This window comes from Pleuronectes platessa, chromosome 15 (genome assembly GCF_947347685.1).
Source record: "Pleuronectes platessa chromosome 15, fPlePla1.1, whole genome shotgun sequence".
Taxonomy (NCBI): domain Eukaryota; kingdom Metazoa; phylum Chordata; class Actinopteri; order Pleuronectiformes; family Pleuronectidae; genus Pleuronectes; species Pleuronectes platessa.
Window position 1 is genome coordinate 11,035,619 of NC_070640.1, and position 17,861 is coordinate 11,053,479.

Genomic DNA, 17,861 nt, shown 5'->3' on the forward strand with positions numbered 1-17,861 from the left:
ATTCAAGATGCCAATCTTCTCACATTGAGCTTTGACCGTCAAAATCTAATCAGTTACTCCTTGAGTTTAAGTGAACATTTGTGCTTAATTTAAAATAATTCTCAAGGATTTGTTACGATAACGAATTCATGAGGTTCATAAGGGTTTTGTTGCTGCCAGGTGTAATAAAAATTCCCAACGGGTTTTCCTGATACATCACGTTCACAGGAACACGAGGCCACTGTGACCTTTGACCTTCAACCTCCAAATTAACATTTGTACCAAAATATGAAGAAAGTCCCTCAAGGCATTCTGGAGTTGTTGTTTATATATTTTTAATCAAAAGCCGCACATTAGAAAAAATAATATTTTCCTAATTCACTCCAACACATCGGAACTTTTCAGTATCTCATACAGCAACATATCGCCGGACACAGAGTGGAAGCGGTGATTACCGTGTGTGCAGCAGACAATTTAACAGACAAAGACATGGCCATAAAGGAAATTAACAAAAAACAAATTTGTGTCCATTAAAAATAACAGTGTCCACATCACTTTGGCCCTCCTCCCTCTTTCTTCTGTTTGGGCTTCTTCTTCTTCATTGCCATCTTGCTCTCTGGTTGTGTCTTGCTCTTCTTGGCCGGGTTGGGCTGAGACGCCGGTGCGCCATTGGCTGGTCGCTTCTGCTTTGATTTCTTGGAGCGTTTCTTTTTGGCCTGTCCTTTGGCAGCTCCTGGTTTGTCGGCCCCTGGTTTATCGGCCGCTGGTTTGTCTTCGGGGGTGGCTTGCTCTACTGCGACTCCTGCAGGCTCTAAATCAAGCATTGTGCGCTTTTTCCTCTTTTTACTTTCGGGTAGAAAGCCCTTCTTCTTCTTGGGAAGGGACTGTTGTGCGGCTTCCTTATCAGGCTTTATTTTTTCTACTTTGGGTTTTCTGCAAAAGTTTACATGAACATGAATGAGTTTTAAGACCTATGTAAGGTACGACTGACATAAAGAAATATCAGAGCACAACTACTTAAACTTGTCCATAATTGAAGATAAGGTGAAGTAGACTAGTGGAAAATGACCCTCGAAAACCCATGTGAGTGTAAAGAGATAAATCCTGACCAGGGTGTTTTTAGAATAAGTTATCAGTTCCCTGTTGGGTCTTGTTTGTAGTTTTATAACATTGTTTAGAAAAAACTACAACACACTGAACCAGTATTAACTAAAACACCTACAAGCCCATTGGACAAGGTTTCGTGAAAAACTGTGCCAAACAGAGACAAATAACAGAAATCAGATCTTTCACTTTGTCCAATGTTTTGTTTCACCCATCGTAAACTCCACATGAACTCACATGACTCCAAAGTGCTTCATCACGGCCCAGTAGGTGTCCTCCATCTTGCCGGTCCGGTTAAATGTCAGGACGCTGGTCAGGCCCTGCAGAACCGTTTGAAGGGGCTCCAGGTCAGCGGTCAGCTTCTACACACAGAGCGGAGACAGGAGAGGCAGAAAGTCAGACCACATGATCAGGTCCCTCTCTTATGATGTCATCATCACACTCAAGGCCCAACCTACCTGCTGGTGAACGTGCTTGACAAGGAACTGAGAGAGCTCCAGGGTTTTCAACACCTTTTCCCTCACCACCTTGCTCTCAGTCTGTTCCCCAAGCTGCTGAAGACACTGAGAGAAGAGGACGACACTGGTGTTAGACCGATATCCAGGGTGAACTTATTACTGATACAGTCACTGTGAGTGTACAGTTTGACTCATTATTACCAATGATGTTTAGTAAGTCTTAATTAACTTTGTAAGTGAGTTACCTATGTACTATTTTGTGTTTTCATTGTTCTTTATTATAGTTGTGAGTTAATGATGCTTAAACTACTGCTGATATTAAAATATCTCTTGCTCCACGTTCCCCTAACTAAACCCATTTTATGGTTCACTTTGTACTTAGAAGATAATGGAGATGTGACAGGAAGAGAGAAAAAGAGGAGATGATATGCAACAATGGTCCCAAGCTGGACTCTTAGCGGGGATGCAGTGATTAAATCGTCAGCATCCTAGACGCCCTCGGCCAACAGGACATCTAGTAATAAAAAAGGGCATTTAAACTCGCTAAGCCTTTAGTGAGAAAGGAAGAGTCACTGAAACGTCCGTGACTTGAGTTTGTCTAAACCCTGATTTAGACATTTGCAGCTGATGAGGCTTTAAGTCATATATGTGATAAATGGTTAATAATAATATAATCTGGTTATAGGGTTAGGGTTAGGGTTAGGGTTAGCTATAAGGAACTTTTTTGTCATCAGTTCTGTGACTATATATAATTATTATTTTAATATCTTCCTTTACATACATATTTTCACATCTTTTTATTTCATTCTATATTTTCATGTTCTCTTGTCTACCTCATGTGTGAATTTCCTAGGATAGGATCAATAAATCTTATCTTAGTAATGCTTGACTATAATTCAATATTGGTTTATTAATCTACCTGAGTAGCCCTCAAGCTGTGTGGCTGACGGATACAATAACAAACACTGTGTAACCCCGGTATTTTTGTCACCGTCCTTTTAACACACAAAATAAAACTGTTTATATCATATTCAACAATAAGCCGAGCAGCTTAGAAGTCACTGTCTCATCTTATGACAACATTTAGCCCCTGGAAATAAAAACAGTGTTGCTGTTTTGATGGCTCAGTTTTTTTGTCAAGGAGGAAAAGAACACAGAGAAGAATTGGTTTAGTGACGAATTGCAAAAGCATGTAATTATGCTAAGCTTTACTCTCCTCTGTCCCAAGGACACACAGAGGACAGTCAGTGCGGTATTGACTCTAATCATCCTTTATCACTGTATGACGCAAACTCATAAAGCCTGAGAACAATATAATTAAAATCCCCACAAGCCTAAAGGGGCTTAGATGTATGAGCTGTGGAAAAGATGGGTAGTTACAGCCTCCTGTTCACATAGACATATGAATGTTAATCAGGCAGATATTGACAGACAAAATGTGGAACTACAGTCTAATGGTACCAGGTCAGCGCACCCACACCAACAATTACAGCTGTAATGTTCATACAATATTCTCTCACTTTTCATTCGAATGTGGGGTGAAAGGTTCATATATATATGAGAGGCTCAAATTCAATACAAAGCGCATCCGACCATCTGAAGTAGTTCTCCTTTTGATCCAACAGAAGGCGCTCACTACCAGCTTGACGTATTTGAATACATTTAACAAATTGTGCGTTGAAAATCGTTCGACCTTGATTTTTGCGAAAAAGTGACAGCCCTAATGTAACAGTAACAGATATGGTCAAGATTCCTGTTAGACCTGAATCAAATGTTTTCACCACTTGGGGCAGTGCAGCTGTAAGTAAACACAACAGACATGTTGTCACTTCCTGAAGTTAATGTGTATTATTCGTATACTTACGAAATCTACAAACCTGTTGTAGTATGTTCATGTTCTTTAACAGTAGTGTTGTACGTTACAGGTTAATACCACTAGAATAGGACTAAAAACCACCTCATTCAAACTGCTGAGGAATTGCTAAAACCTCCTGTAAAATTCAGATATTCCTTTAACAACAGATGGTATCTTCCTGACTTCCTGTGTTACTCCTGTGATGTACAACACATGTGATGTGGAGCGGTGTTGACTTACCGCTGCCAGCTGACCTGTAATCTTCACACAGAGCTCTGTCCATGGAGCACCGCTCAGAAGCTTCTGAACCTCCCTGCTCTGTATCCCCCGCAAAACCAGCACACAAGCTTGGCCCTTAAAACAAAGACACACAGACACACACACACACATGAAACAATGACCATCAACAGGACATCTAACATACACAAGGAGTTAACTGTAGAATGAGCTGCTGATAAATGTAGATTCAGCAGCTGAGATGGAGGGAGCAGGTGGTCAGAACTTTGTTTTGGCTCAATCACACATACCTTGTTCTGTTCCTGTAAATACTACAAGACCAAATCTGGATTAATCAGAAGACAAAAATAGTCTCCAACAGATTTACACCTCTCTCCTCTTTCCAAGTAAGGTGCTAAAAAAAGACCAATATCTCCAGGAGGTTGGGGAAGTTGGAGAGTAGACCAATGACAACATTAATAACGGGACTTAGGACAATATGATAAATACAGACCATCAGCAATTTTACACTTTAAAGCAACACTACGCAACTGTTTTATCCTAAAATAGCAGCTTCCAAAATAATGCTCTGGCTCTCTGACTTGGAGTAGAGAGAGTGGTACCACTTTCATTCCCGCTCCTCACCCTGAACATCTGTTCTTGCTCTACTTGAGCGAGTACGATCTCCTGTGAGAAGTATGGAACTGACTGATTGTTGCTGGGTTAACTGTCAAAATCAGGTCAATCGTAATGATGTACTGTATATCAGTTTAAAGAACTATAAGATTAAAAGAAGTTTGAAGTAATTCAAATCTTTTTTTACCCCCACTATTCAGCGAGGAAGCTTTTAAAATACAAATACTTCTGAATAGTTTTAGGTGTATTTCTTACAGCAGTAGCTCTTCTGGGTCATGAAGCCAGGGATTATGGGTAATATCCACTGTGCAGTCGTGTTTCAGTTCAGTGAGCGGGACGACGCAGTCAGAGGTCTGCTCAACACATTGATCTCTCCATTGTTTGTTTTTTGTCTTTGTGCAAAATAGTGATCGCAAGACTTTATCTCTGTCTCCTTTCTGCCTAACCACCCAGTGTTATTCCTGACAACCACTTAGCAAACTGTATATAAAACCATAAGACAAATGCTTTTCTTTCTTACTCTTTGTTCCCTCGTCAGTAATTTAGCTACATAACTGTTACTGCTGTAGAAAAAGGTGAAAACATTTACCTGCTGATGTTGTCTGACTGCAGATGTGATGTGCTGCACAGCTGTATCCAACAGATGCACACACAGAACCTGGAAAACAACACACAAGCTGCATCAGTAACTGTGAGTGGAGACTCCCTGTGTCTCTCTGTGACCCTCGGCGTCCGTGGTGTCCTGACCCAACTTCTGCTCTCTGAATGACGGATGTCGATGTACTCACGGGGAATCTGTTGAACAAGTCTGTGAACATCTGAGCAGTCAGAGGGCTCTTCCTGCGGCCCATGAAGGAGGTCAGAGCTTCCCTGAAGACGGCCGAGACGCGATCTGCATCCAAGTTACCCATGAACCTCAGCTGCAAACACACAGACGCCATAAAAGATGAGACAACACACACATTTCAGGTTCTTCTACCAATTGAGGCATGTCTGTAAATACGTAAATATAAAAGGTGAGATCAGAGGGTCCAGAATAGAAAAGAAGTCATCTTGACATGTTACAGTGGGAAAAGAAAATGTGTAAATAATAAAATGAATGATGACTTAATTCCATGGCGACTTAAGGAAGTTGCTAATACGATTTTGTGTTTGACTGAGTTGGAGAAGTCGGAGCATTGACAAAAGCCAAATGCAACAAAGTGCAATGGAAGCACATTTTAATTAATCACTGCTTTCTAGTGAGTGACTTGTCATTAATCAATGGCACTGCTTTCCCCATGTCAAAATGTCTGCTGGGAAAAAGTCTCATTACTTTCAGTTACACTTCCGTCACTTAATAGAGCTTTGAAAAATTAACATGGAAAATAGAATCTCCATTCACCTCCATTGTATTTGGATGGAAGCTGAAACCTCAGGAATGTGACACATGAATTAGTTTGTGGTGAACGTACTTCGCTTTCCGCTGACTTCTCATCAGTCTGCTGCTTTTCTGTCTCGGCGGTGGGAGGAACTCCTTTCAGCACCTTCACCACGTACAGAGAAGCACTGCAAACACAGTGTGTGGAGTGAGTGGAATGGTTCAGTTCAGATTGTTGATACTGTATTGGCTCAAATATGGCCCATGTAAGAACAGTATTAAAACCTAATCTATCAACACTAAGTAGCCTCCTTTTCTTCTCTACTCATTCGAAATGAAATTGTACCTGAAGTAGTAGAGACAAACTGAGGAGTCGTTCAGTTTCTGGGCTTTGGTCATCAGTTTCTCCAGCAGGTCATGGAGCTCCCCCTGTCTGTCAGCAGCGGTCCTGCAGTAAACCTTGGACCTACACAGCTGGTTCCTGCAACAAAAAAAAAAAATTATACTAACAGGTAGGCCTGTCGCGATATGCAATAAATCAATTAATTGCGCGATAAATTAAAATGAGCGATAATTTTTTGCCGGCTGCAATAAATCGCCGGATGGTGTTTTTTTGCCCCATCTGAATTCTTCAAGGCAGCGCGCAGGGTTAGGCATTCAGTTGGTGATGGTTATTATTTCCTGCAGCGCAGCCTTAAAGGCCGAGCTGAGGGCACAATAAGTTAACCCCCTCGTCACGTCTCAGTCACTTGTAGCATTGGTCTCTATGTGGGAGGCGGAGCCCTGGCGTTGCGCAGTGCAGAGTGCAGCATGAAAGTCCCGAGAGGAGAAGAGAAAAAACATTTGGAAGAATAAAAAGATGAAGTTGGTTTCTAAGCCGAACGCGACAGCTGCCGTGTGGGAGCACTTCGGCTTCAAACCCAACGGCCGGGGCGAACCAAATAACTTATGCGAGCCGACATGTCGCATTTGTTTGAAAACAGTATTGACAAAACGCGGTAATACTTTTATTTATTGTTTTTGGATGTTTTGTTAATTAATTCTGGATATTTTAAATGTCTTCCAGATGTCCAGTTCCAGTGTTCTTTAAAAATAAAAGTTTATTGATCTTCGAAAGGGTGTACTTGCATTATTATGCCATTATCATTATATAAGTTGAAAATGGTGTCAAAACGGCAATATTATCGCTTATCGCAATAATTTCTGGGGCAATTAATCGCACAGAAAAATGTGTTATCGTGACAGGCCTACTAACAGGTCAACAGAAAATTGAAAACCTTCACTAAAAGTAAGTAAGGGACAAAAGCCTGGTCGTGCTAGTAAATAACGATATTTATGTTCTCTCTCCGTTGTATTTTTTTTGTCAGAAATCATAAAGAGAGATATGATTATTTTAAAATCCAAAGTAGGGCCGTGTCCACAGTTAGAAAGCGTTACCTGAAGATGTCTGCAGCTCGGCGCAGGAAGTCCTGCTCCTGCTGGTTGCTGTCGGAGCTCATTCCTCTGTCGATGAGGTTGAGCAGAGGCTCCACCAAACCCAGCACCAGAGGGCTGCCGGCCTGCCGCGCCACGAAAACCTCGATGAGGTCCAACACCTGCAGCGGAGAAACAAAGGGACACAGATTTGAGGTTTGAAAGGTTGAGGACCTTTCCAAAAATATTTTTACAAGACCCCACACTGAGGATAACCTACCTTGATCTTAAAGTCCCGGACCAGCATTTTCTCTTTGTGTTTTTTTGTCTTCTCATCCTTCTTGGCCTGGGCATTCTTCTTATGCTCCGTGAACACAGCTGCCAGGCCTTTATCCAGCTCCATCATGGCGTCATCATCCAGGTCTTCTTCATCGCTGGCGTCCTCCTCTGTGGCCTGAACATTCACAAGGTTATAAACCAGCTCTGCTGAAGAGTCTGATTTGGCCTTAGCCATGTTATCCTCATCTAAAATGTCTCTAGAGACACGCACATATATTTATAAAGGGCTCCAGCTCATAAAACTTTATATAAAGATGCACATGACAGCTCCCCAAAAGTTAAGGCAAATTATCTAGATTGCCTTAACCTTTGTACAGCAGATTAAATTGGAGATGCATCATCCCTCGTTATTAACAGGCCATGACGTAGCCGCATTTACTTTTCAGTGAGCTTATACAATGTAACACTGCCCCCAAGTGTACAAAAAACAAATCATGAACCCACCAGAGCGTTCTGCTGCTGCAACACCTTCATCAAGTCCAAACGGAAATTTTGGTCCACCTCTCCTTCCATTTGCTCCTCGTCTTCCTCTTCCTCCATTGCTTCATCATCCTTGTCAGAGTCGTCATCTTCTCCTTCTGATGACTCCTCCTGGCACAGTAAACACCACGTTGTAGAATATGAGTATAAAGTGTTTACTTGAACAAACTACAAAAACATGTGCATTATTTCTGTGTGATCATTAAATAAAAGACAATATAAACAGTTGAAGCTGGAACAATACGAGAAAAGATTTGTGATAAGATTAGAACTGACCTCCATTTCTTCCCCCTCTTCACCCTCTTCCTCCTCTTCTTCCTCCCCATCTTCCTCATCTTTCGTCTTCTGGGTTTTGTCATCAGTGATAGACACAGCACCGTCCGCCTCATCCTTCTCTGGGTCCAAAACCTAAACAAAGCCCCAGAAATACAGTCAAACACAAAGCTGCAAGTGTCACGATAGCAACAAAACCATCTCCGTGTCACTGATCTACAGAAATAACTTTCTTTGCCATTTGACAGTGAAAGACCTTGTGTGTGTTACTTACGTCTAAGATGGCGGTGAGGGCGGCTGGGGTAACGTGGGGGCAGATGGAGGTGAAGACGGTTTTGCAGACCTGTCTGATGTGGCGGCTCGGCTGGGACAGCAGGGACAACAAGATGTCCACCATCACCTCCACCCAATCAGGCTCCTGCTCCTCCTCTGTGGCTGCAGCAGGGACAATTCACACGTTAAAGAAGAATTTAACTGATTTCCTTAACCACTTGGATGCAGAGGGACAAGCCGTAAACACAACATCTAACATATTAACAGCTTAAACAGTTGATGAGGCAAAAGGTGGTAAATAGACAGCAGACAGAGGGTAAGTCTACATATTTAGCAAAGCCCTGATTGCTGTTTCCTGCTGTTTTAAGTAATTTTACCTGCTTGAGCAACATATTAAACACGCAAACACATGAGTGGTGTCACCTCTTCTAATTGAACTCTTTGCATGAATGCAATAAACTGTATATATATATATATAGAACTTTTTAACCATTTTTTTCATGTGTGTGATTAAATAATCGTTGTATATGAGTTGAGGCTTCACCTTGCTTCTTCTTTTTCTTCTTGGATTTCTTCTCCTGGGCTTTGTCGACACAGCTCTGCAGGTCCTTCATGATGTCCAGCAGCTCCTCGGGCGCCTTCAGAGGAAACATAATTACAGTATTCAGTCAAGATGACTATTTTACCCTTAACATAAAGGGTATGATAATCCCAAAACAACGTTATGACAGTATCAAGGCTCTGGTTGGATGTTGTACCTTGAAGAGGTGCATTCCGACCAATAGGAAGAGCTGCTGGAAGGCGCGGCTCTCTGTTGTTTGGCCTTTCTTTGCTTTCTTCTTCAGGTTCGCCACTGACTCCAGCATGCTGAAAGGAGATGTGTAGAAGAAGAGAAGCATTGGGTTGTATCATTATCTTGGTCACGTATTCGGAATACGAACTCTATCTGAGGAGATTGTCTCGTCCTACCTGTCCCAGGCCTGTGTCTGCTCAGGGCTGAAAGGTTTACTGCTCTCGATGGATTTTGGGTGGCTTAGCAGGACTTGGGCGTACTGGACCAGGTGGTAGATCCACATGGTGCCATCGGCTGTCGCACCCAGCACTCGCTTCTGGTTGGCGGCCGCGCCTTCGGCTGAGTCGTCAGCAGGGGGCAGGTGGTGCATGGACAGGAGAAGACTGGATGGTGGACGGACAGAAAAATAGTGATGCAGAGAGGCAACAGGTCACATGAACAGTATTGCAATGTACATATTCAACATTAACTACATGATGTATCCTATCGTAACAGCTGGTTTGTTTCCCTCCCCATTTCTGCCACACCATCTTCTTTAACAAAGACTGAGAGGAGTAAAGAGACAGCTGTCTGACAGCAGCAGAGAGGATTTCATGTCTCACCCAAAGAAAGAACTGACGAGCACTGCTCTGGTTTTATCATCAACTGGGACGGAGAGCTTCCCCTTTGTCTCTGCGATGTCAGCCGTAGCTTTCTTGGAGCTGAAGAAAGCGTGGAAGAAGACGAACCTGGAAGAAAAATAACAAGAAAAAAAAAAAAAGATTATTTGTCAAGCCCTGAAACTTTCACATCTACATCTCTCCATTTGAGGCAAGTCTCACCTGGCCACATCCATGATGAGATCCTCCTGCTTCTTCACCTGGTGGTTGTCAATAATTGAGGTGAGGCGAGAAACGATCCACTTCCTCAGGCGGACTATGGGCTCCTCTTTCCTGAGAGAGGGGAAATGAACAGTTACTTCCTGGTTTCATGCTTCCATCTCCATCACCAGACTTGACATGTACAGATAAACATTTCACAGCGGTCATAGACACTCACTGTTCTCGTGCATCCTTGTTTTCTTTCTGCTTGCGAGTGCTGAAGTCCAGCAGCTTGTCGAACTGAGGCTTCGTGAACGTGAGCTTCAGCCAGTCCACATAACCCTGCAGAGCTGCAGGCTGGAGGTGCTGCACCACCCTCCACACCGACGGCACCACGGGGTAACCCTGGTTGGTCAGCGAGGAGAAGGCCACCATCACCACCAGCTGTTTTTCTGAGTCCTCACAGCCCTGCAAGAAGTCTGACACGTAGACTTCCATCTCTGGAGCCAGCTTGAAGCGGTCGGGTTTCTAAAAGATTAAAATAATGAGATTTAAAATTGGTCAAATGTTTATGTGTAGGACCTCCAGTTTAAGTAGCTCAACAATCACTTCTTAATGCATATATAGAGATATTTTGTTCATGTATCGAGCAGCAACACTACATGTACCTGGGTCTTATATAAACCAGTTGTACCCAAAGTACTTTCTAAATCATGATACATCTTGTAAGAGTTTAACCTGTTAAATAAAATCAACGAGACATGTCCACTGACCTGAGCAGACACCACGTGTTCTCCGTAATTTATCATCACCGCTCCGGACAGCACGTCCTTCAGCTGGTCCAGAGACAGATGAGGCAGAGCGCTGCCCAGCAGACGGAAGCTCAGGTAACTGGAAGTAACAGAGAGGACGACACCAGGAACTAGGGATGTCCCGATACAACTTTTTCACTTCCGATACGATACCGATATTGTAGCCTTGAGTATTGGCCGATACCGATATCAATACGATACGATATAGGCACAAATCATACATATATTTATTCCTTATTTTGTTGTGTGGAATGTTAGAAAAGGCTTGATAAAGTGATGTTACTGTTACTGATGTTGTAGTGATATAACAGAAAACAATAGTCAGCAACAGTAGGTATAGGAAAAACTGACCCATGTATTATTAACCAATTGGTTACATAAATTTTAACCTTCAACATAAGAGTATTACCTCAACAAATCCAATGAAAACAAAATGTTATATTTAAAGTGCAAAATAACCACTGGTTACCAACATCATTATACAATTGAATAGAATAAATTAAATTTTAAAGTGCAAACAATTCAAGTTCACTTCAGTTATTTTTCTACTGTCAGCATATGTTGGAAACAACTGTGGGCAGGGACAAAAACAACAAAAACTATAGGAATAATGTAGCGAGGTTCGAGGTGCTCCATTAAGCGTTTAAACCCGACATTACTCACCACCGACAGGGGCTGGTCATCAAGCACAATAAACTGGGCTATCTTTTCTGTTATGGCCATTGCCTTTTTGCTGTCCCGTGGTAGTTTGTCATAGCCTGGATGCCAGACGAATTTAGCCCCGCCCGCAACAGATTTGGTCGGGCAGTTCGGTCTGGGGTCGCTCCATTGGGAAAAAATTATGGCCGGACTGGGCCAATCAGATTGTCAGGGCGGGCTTTATACGATGATTGACAGATGATCAACGGTGACGTAATCAACCACGTCACCAAAGTGCCCTCGGGTTGAATTCGTTTTCAACAAACATGCCTGCCGCTGGCGAGCTGAGATGTGTAGATGCTGCCATTGAGTCTGTTTTAGAAGACATCGACAGCGCATTCATTTTGAAAGAGGAACACAGAACGTGGAGGCGACGCCACAGCACCGCGCTAATCCCTATCGCCCCGGCGCTTGGCTGTTCACAACGGACACTGAAGCGACGCTGAACCGCCGGGCAGCGCTAATAATATCACCCGTTGATCCAGTAGATCGCTGCACGGCTTTGTGCCGGTCACACCGGAGGCTGAAGCGCTGCGCCAAGGCTGCCTCGCGGTGCTTCAGCCTCCGGTGTGACCGGCACAAAGTTTTAACATGGGAGTGGATGGGAGCCAGCTGTTATTTAAGGCTTGGCGCTGCGCTGAAGCGTCCGGTGTGAACCCGGGTTAGTAAATAACTCACAATGCGTTGCTTAGCATACGTCACATACTACGTTGCTCTGATTGGTTGTAGGTCTATCCAATTGAGCGAAATACTTCCACACAGCCGACATCACTACACCTTGCTGCAGGCACACACGTTGTCGTTGTTGTGATCACGTGGGCTGTGCATGCTGGATCAGAGACGCTCTTCTTCCGCGGCCGGCACCAACGTTAATTAAGGGGCATTACCACCTACTGTGTTTGAGTGTGATCAAACCAGAGTCACCTATTATAGAAGTCCTGTAGCGGTAAATGGACAGCTTATATCGGAGCGCTTATATCGGAGTTTTTAGATTCAGTCCGATAAAATCCGATATTCACTTTTTTGGCTGATATCGGACTGATTTCCGATATCAATATCGGATCGGGACATCCCTACCAGGAACACATGAATGTTGTTCACTGGAACGAGGACTGGACAATATAGAAAGCAAATGAAAATGGAGCTGATGCAGATGGTTTAAAGGCAGTTGGACACCTATGGGAGATTTTGGAGGGATGTGTTAGTCTTGTCTACCACCACCATCAAATTAATTTCATGGCCTTGTGGGACATTTTAAGATCCTGCCATGTTGAACTACTAGATTTATTTTGGTCACAGAATCACTTCTGTTAAAATTATAAACTTTTTGCTCCCTGTTGTTTTCCCTTTCTTGTGAGGACTCACTGTGTCGGTCCCTGCAGCTGATCCTTCAACATGCCCTCTGCGATGGCTTTACTCCAGAAGAGCTGGAAGCTGTCCTCCTTCAGGGAGAGCTTCAGGAGGTCCAGGACCACTCCCGGGAGGACACACTCCTTCTTCACCGAGCGAGCTGCCGTCTTTAACACCTCTACCAGCCTGCCAGAGAACGTCAAATACTGCTTAGATTTTCAGAATAACTGTTGGGGTATGTGTAACAGAGGGACGGGGAACATTAACCTCAATAGAGACCACATTGAGCCGATCACAGTGCTCTTACTTTGGGATGTTTTCCGCGTTGATGATGGTCGAGGAGCCGAGCAGCTTCTTGAGTTTCTTGGGTTTGAGTGTTTGTGGGAAACGCTGCAGCGCCACCAGCAGCAGCTGCATCTGCTCTGGAGTGCTGAAGGCTGAGGCCAGGTCAGTTTTCAGAGTGCTCAGCAGGACCTCCTCAAAAACCTCCTCTGGGATCTGACAGACAGGATCACACAGGTTTTTAGAAATAAAGGAATATGTCACACAACTCAAAGTCATACTAAAAGTCCTCATGCATTATGTGGGAATATGTGTTATTAGGCCCCTGTGTGAATGAGAGTATAACTTGGAACAGTCACCTCATTGAGGATGTCCATCATGGTTTTATTGGGCAGGTCCTTCAAGTGTTGTCGGTGCTGACTGAGGCTCTGGAGGAGCTGAACACAACCAAGCACCACCTGCGGCTCCTGCAGAGACGCACACATGTTACCCACATTTCAACTTGCTCACATTGACTATAATTATTTTTACAATTTACAACAAAGTCTTTCCCACTGCGATGGGTGACAACATCGTCTCCTATTTTCTGAGTTTAGCTGTTGCACCTCATCACTAAATACATTTGTGCTGGGGACACTACTCACTTTAGAGAGGCGACTGGACTGTTGAAGGGCGAGGACGCCGAACAAGTTTCCGAACATAGCATTTCTGATAAGTTTCTGAAAAACACAAGAAAGGGTTGAAAGGCAAAGGTCTCACTCGTGAAGCTGCCGCAGCCGAAGGGGGAAACACAGAACACTCACCTTCTTCACTGTCAGCAGATTGTGCTTTTCTTTGACTCTGTCGAGGACACTCTGCAGAGGGACGTCCTCAAACGCACTCAAGACCTGAAAAACACAAACTTGTGTCAATCTAAAGTAACACACGTTGATTATTGCTGCTCAACGAAGTCAGTGCCAGAACTGATCACTTGTGGTTTGAAGCTCAGCATCCACTGTAAAGCCATTTGATGACATTATGCCAATCAAAATTTAAAAAAGGTTGAACATCTTCGGTTATATGCTCATAAATGATAAAAAAACTGATAACACTCTTATATCTGCAAGATGAATATGAAGCTACAGTCTAATGAGCTGAAGATTCATTCTCACAGTTGACTTGTATTTATTTAGAAAAGTATGAGTGACACAGTCAAAAGGGATCTCAACTAAAAGTCCACTTCAACGGCATCTCACAGTTTTGAATGGCTCTTGTTCAGCTTTGGTGAAGTCACCAGTATTAAAACTTTATTTGAGAGCTCTTGAATAACTAGTAAATTGAGCTTTGCATTGGGTTTATAATGTCCCACATGGACAGATAGGTGAAACTAGGGGTGGTCTCCACTCACATGTCCCAGAGCCAGACTGAATCCAGGCCTCGCAGTCTCTCGTGCGTGCCCCAGTCCATCCACCAGCCGTTTAAAGGTGTATTCCATTTCATCTGCCTGTAGGAAACACAGAACAGAACTCCATGGTCAACTGCTGAGTACTTCACAACTATTATACACTTACACATGTGGAATTTCTTTATGTACAAATCTTACTACAAACAATACCTTATTCGGAATAAGGTCCATAGACAGAATGTTGCTTTCCATGTATTGTCATTATAGAAAACTGGGAAAATTGCAAATATTCACAGTTGAAAAGCTGCTTCCAGTTTATCTTTGCTGTTGTTGCTTTAAAATCCCTTAAACATTTTATCAGTCAACTAGATTGAGTGAATTCATGTCAGTTAGCTAATATTTCAATTTGGGAGTTATGTATTTTTTTGTAGGTGCCTGATGACATAATGAAACTGTCATAAATAGTGGAGAGGGGGCACATAACAAATGTTTGCCCCTGGGCCCTGTCTGTGGTTAGTCCAGCCACGTCAGAGAGAAACACTGTACATATTACTATACAGCTGTAGTTTCAAGTTACTTTATATAAATAATTTTTACTAAGAACACATATGGTGTTGTTGCAGAACATGATGCAGACAAGAAACTAAAAGTATTTAAGGCTGTAAAGGCTCCATCTCAACCACAACATTAATGCTCTGTTTACATGTTTGTACATAGACAATAATGGATCAATAGTATAATAATGTAGTATTGACAGACTAATCTGCGTCATACTAATGAGTAATTCTACTTCTTATGCACTTTCACTTGATAAGCGTATCTTTGTGGTATTGTATCATTTTCACATAACGAATAATATCTGACATTCTCACTGTGATAATAACATCACTGCTTTTATCCCAGGGATTCAGCAGCAGTGGACCAGCGGCAGTGCCACGCTGGGTTTTTAACAGTGATCAGCGCTGCTTCACCTTATCGTTGGTCTTCAGGTACTGGATCAGGTCTTCTACCGCCTTCAGCCGGACCTCCTGATCCGGTTTGGCCAGGTCCCAGAAGAAGTCGAGGAAGACCCGGTTCTGCTGCAGGACGCCGGCGGCTCGGACCGGCTCCGCGGTTTTTACGGAGAGCTCCACCATCTCTACAGACATCAGCTAACAGTCAACACCACTACCAGCCCATGCTGCTGTAGCAGGAAACACGTGCCGCACAGCGCAGCTACTTCTTCCGGTTCAACACTCTCCCCTTCCGGGTTTTTTACAGCCATCAAAAACTTTAATGACAAATTCAAATATCAGCTCTACACTTACATTCAATGAATGGAATCAGGGGCGGCTCCTGGTACAGGCGACATAGGCGGTTGCCTAGGGCGCAAAATGCCGAGAGGGCGGCACAGAAGACTCATTTATCATGACGTGACTCATGCAATGTAAAACAATACATTAACGTCACACCATCATCCTCTAACCCCGGGACTCACCGGAGGTAGAAGCGCCGCGAAAAGCCGTCCGCCTCCTTTCCTCGCCCATGATAAATACTTGGGCTGTTCGCACCGGCACCGTAGTGCCGGAAAGAACCGGGAGGCGCCGCGGCCACACACAGACACACAAGCACAAAACCTCCTGTGGGGGGATGGCGGGTACAGGCTTGCGCAGGTCAGTCACCTGTGAAGACCAGCATCATTTACCCCTGAACCAGCGCAGTGAAATGATGATGATGATGACAAATTTAATATAAAATAATTAAATATAAAAACATTTAAATTAAATTAAATTAAATATAAAAAATAAAATAAAAACTGCGCGCGCACATCCTGCGCAGAAGCCCATTGCGCACCTTCTGCGCAGAAACCTACTTCGCACCTTCTGCGCAGAAGACCATTGCGCACCTTCTGCGCAGAAGCCCACTGCGCACCTTCTGCGCAGAAGACCATTGCACCTTCTGCGCAGAAGCCCACTGCGCACCTTCTGCGCAGAAACCCACTGTGCACCTTCTGCGCAGAAGCCCATTGCGCACCTTCTGCGCAGAAACCTACTGCGCACCTTCTGCGCAGAAACCTACTGCGCACCTTCTGCGCAGAAGCCCATTGCGCACATCCTGCGCAGAAGCCTATTGCGCAGGAATTGCGCGTGCAGTTTTTTTTGTTTTTTTTTGTTATTAAATTAAATTAATTTTCTGTAATTAAGTTAAATTTACATTGTGTAAGATATTTTGCAATTAATAAGAGAAATCCTGCCAATTTTAAGCGATCAGTATATTGCCAACTTAAAGATGGGAAAAAGTGAGAAAAAGTGAGATTCGAAACCGGGTCCTCCTTGTTGGAGAACAGTCACCTTACTGACTAGGCTACTGATTCCAATGGGAAACTAAGCAGCATAACTAGATGGAAAAACTATCGTGTGCGTGTGTTCGTGTCATTCTATCCTTCGTTTGATACACACTTCAGAGTAAATATTTTCTACTTTACTGCATACAAGCCTTACTAAAAAGTTACTTTTATATTTTGGGATTTTAGATACAGGATGATTTAACATGCTTTAAAAACCTATTGTTAGAGAATAACCCAGTAGTTCTTCTAACCTTGTCTTCGGACGACTTACAAGAATCACATTCTGCTGCTGCTTGTGATGTCCTGAGGCTGCCCCCTGCTGGCTGCTGGGTTCCTCTACTGCTCTAGTTTGGTTTGTGCAGCTTGTGATTAACTTAAGTTGTCCATAAAAGAAAATCTTTAATATCCTCCAAGGGTAATTTGTTTATGTAATAAACAACTGGACCAATAACCACACAACTTGGTAGAAGGAAGCTGCATGGATCAGAGATGAACCTATACGGCTCTGTTGAGCTCTACTGAGTGCCAGTCTAGTGAATGAATCTGGAATCTTCTCTTAAAAAACATTCCCCCCCCCCATAGGGTTTGTAGTGTGAAGCTAATGAGGCGTTTTATAAAGATGTGATCGAAAACGTCAGACCAAGTGAATCCACTTTATTTCAGCATGAACAGAAAAAAAAGAAGGGAGTTTCATATCACTTCACAACAGTTCCTCATAGCAGCATGATGCATACAAAGAGATGTATAAAAACCTACTCATTTCGGCAGCATAGTAGGGACATTTGCTGATGTCACCTCCTGTGGCTCTGTGCCAGCATCTAAAACATCCTCCTGGATGGCTCCCTGTGGGAACAGTCAGGCGGCGGCTCGCACAGTATTTGCGCTTCCACCTCAGGTGTGTCCCTGATGTACACGCTGTGGTGATAGACTGCGGTTAGAGTCAAAGATGAATAAAAAAAAGATTAAATTATCAGGTGCACAATTCAGAAAGCACCGCAAAGTAGAGGAGAAGAAAGAACAATATAGAGG

At 43.3% G+C, this 17,861-nt stretch overlaps 1 protein-coding gene across 1 annotated transcript; it reads right to left on the reverse strand.

Moving 5' to 3' along the window:
* Nucleotides 1–297: 297 nt before the first annotated feature.
* mybbp1a (MYB binding protein (P160) 1a) lies at nt 298–15,704 on the reverse strand. Its single transcript, XM_053441759.1, has 27 exons — nt 15,478–15,704; nt 14,510–14,605; nt 13,926–14,009; nt 13,767–13,841; nt 13,482–13,589; nt 13,148–13,338; nt 12,856–13,026; nt 10,753–10,870; nt 10,218–10,507; nt 10,001–10,111; nt 9,782–9,907; nt 9,356–9,562; nt 9,145–9,253; nt 8,931–9,024; nt 8,388–8,548; nt 8,117–8,248; nt 7,805–7,951; nt 7,302–7,475; nt 7,046–7,203; nt 5,955–6,089; nt 5,703–5,796; nt 5,037–5,168; nt 4,838–4,906; nt 3,637–3,750; nt 1,542–1,646; nt 1,321–1,445; nt 298–912 (listed from the first exon to the last, which is right to left on the reverse strand). Exons 1-27 carry the CDS (start codon nt 15,652–15,654, stop codon nt 531–533), a joined length of 3,885 nt encoding a protein of 1,294 aa, XP_053297734.1. The 5' UTR covers nt 15,655–15,704; the 3' UTR covers nt 298–530.
* Nucleotides 15,705–17,861: the final 2,157 nt, after the last annotated feature.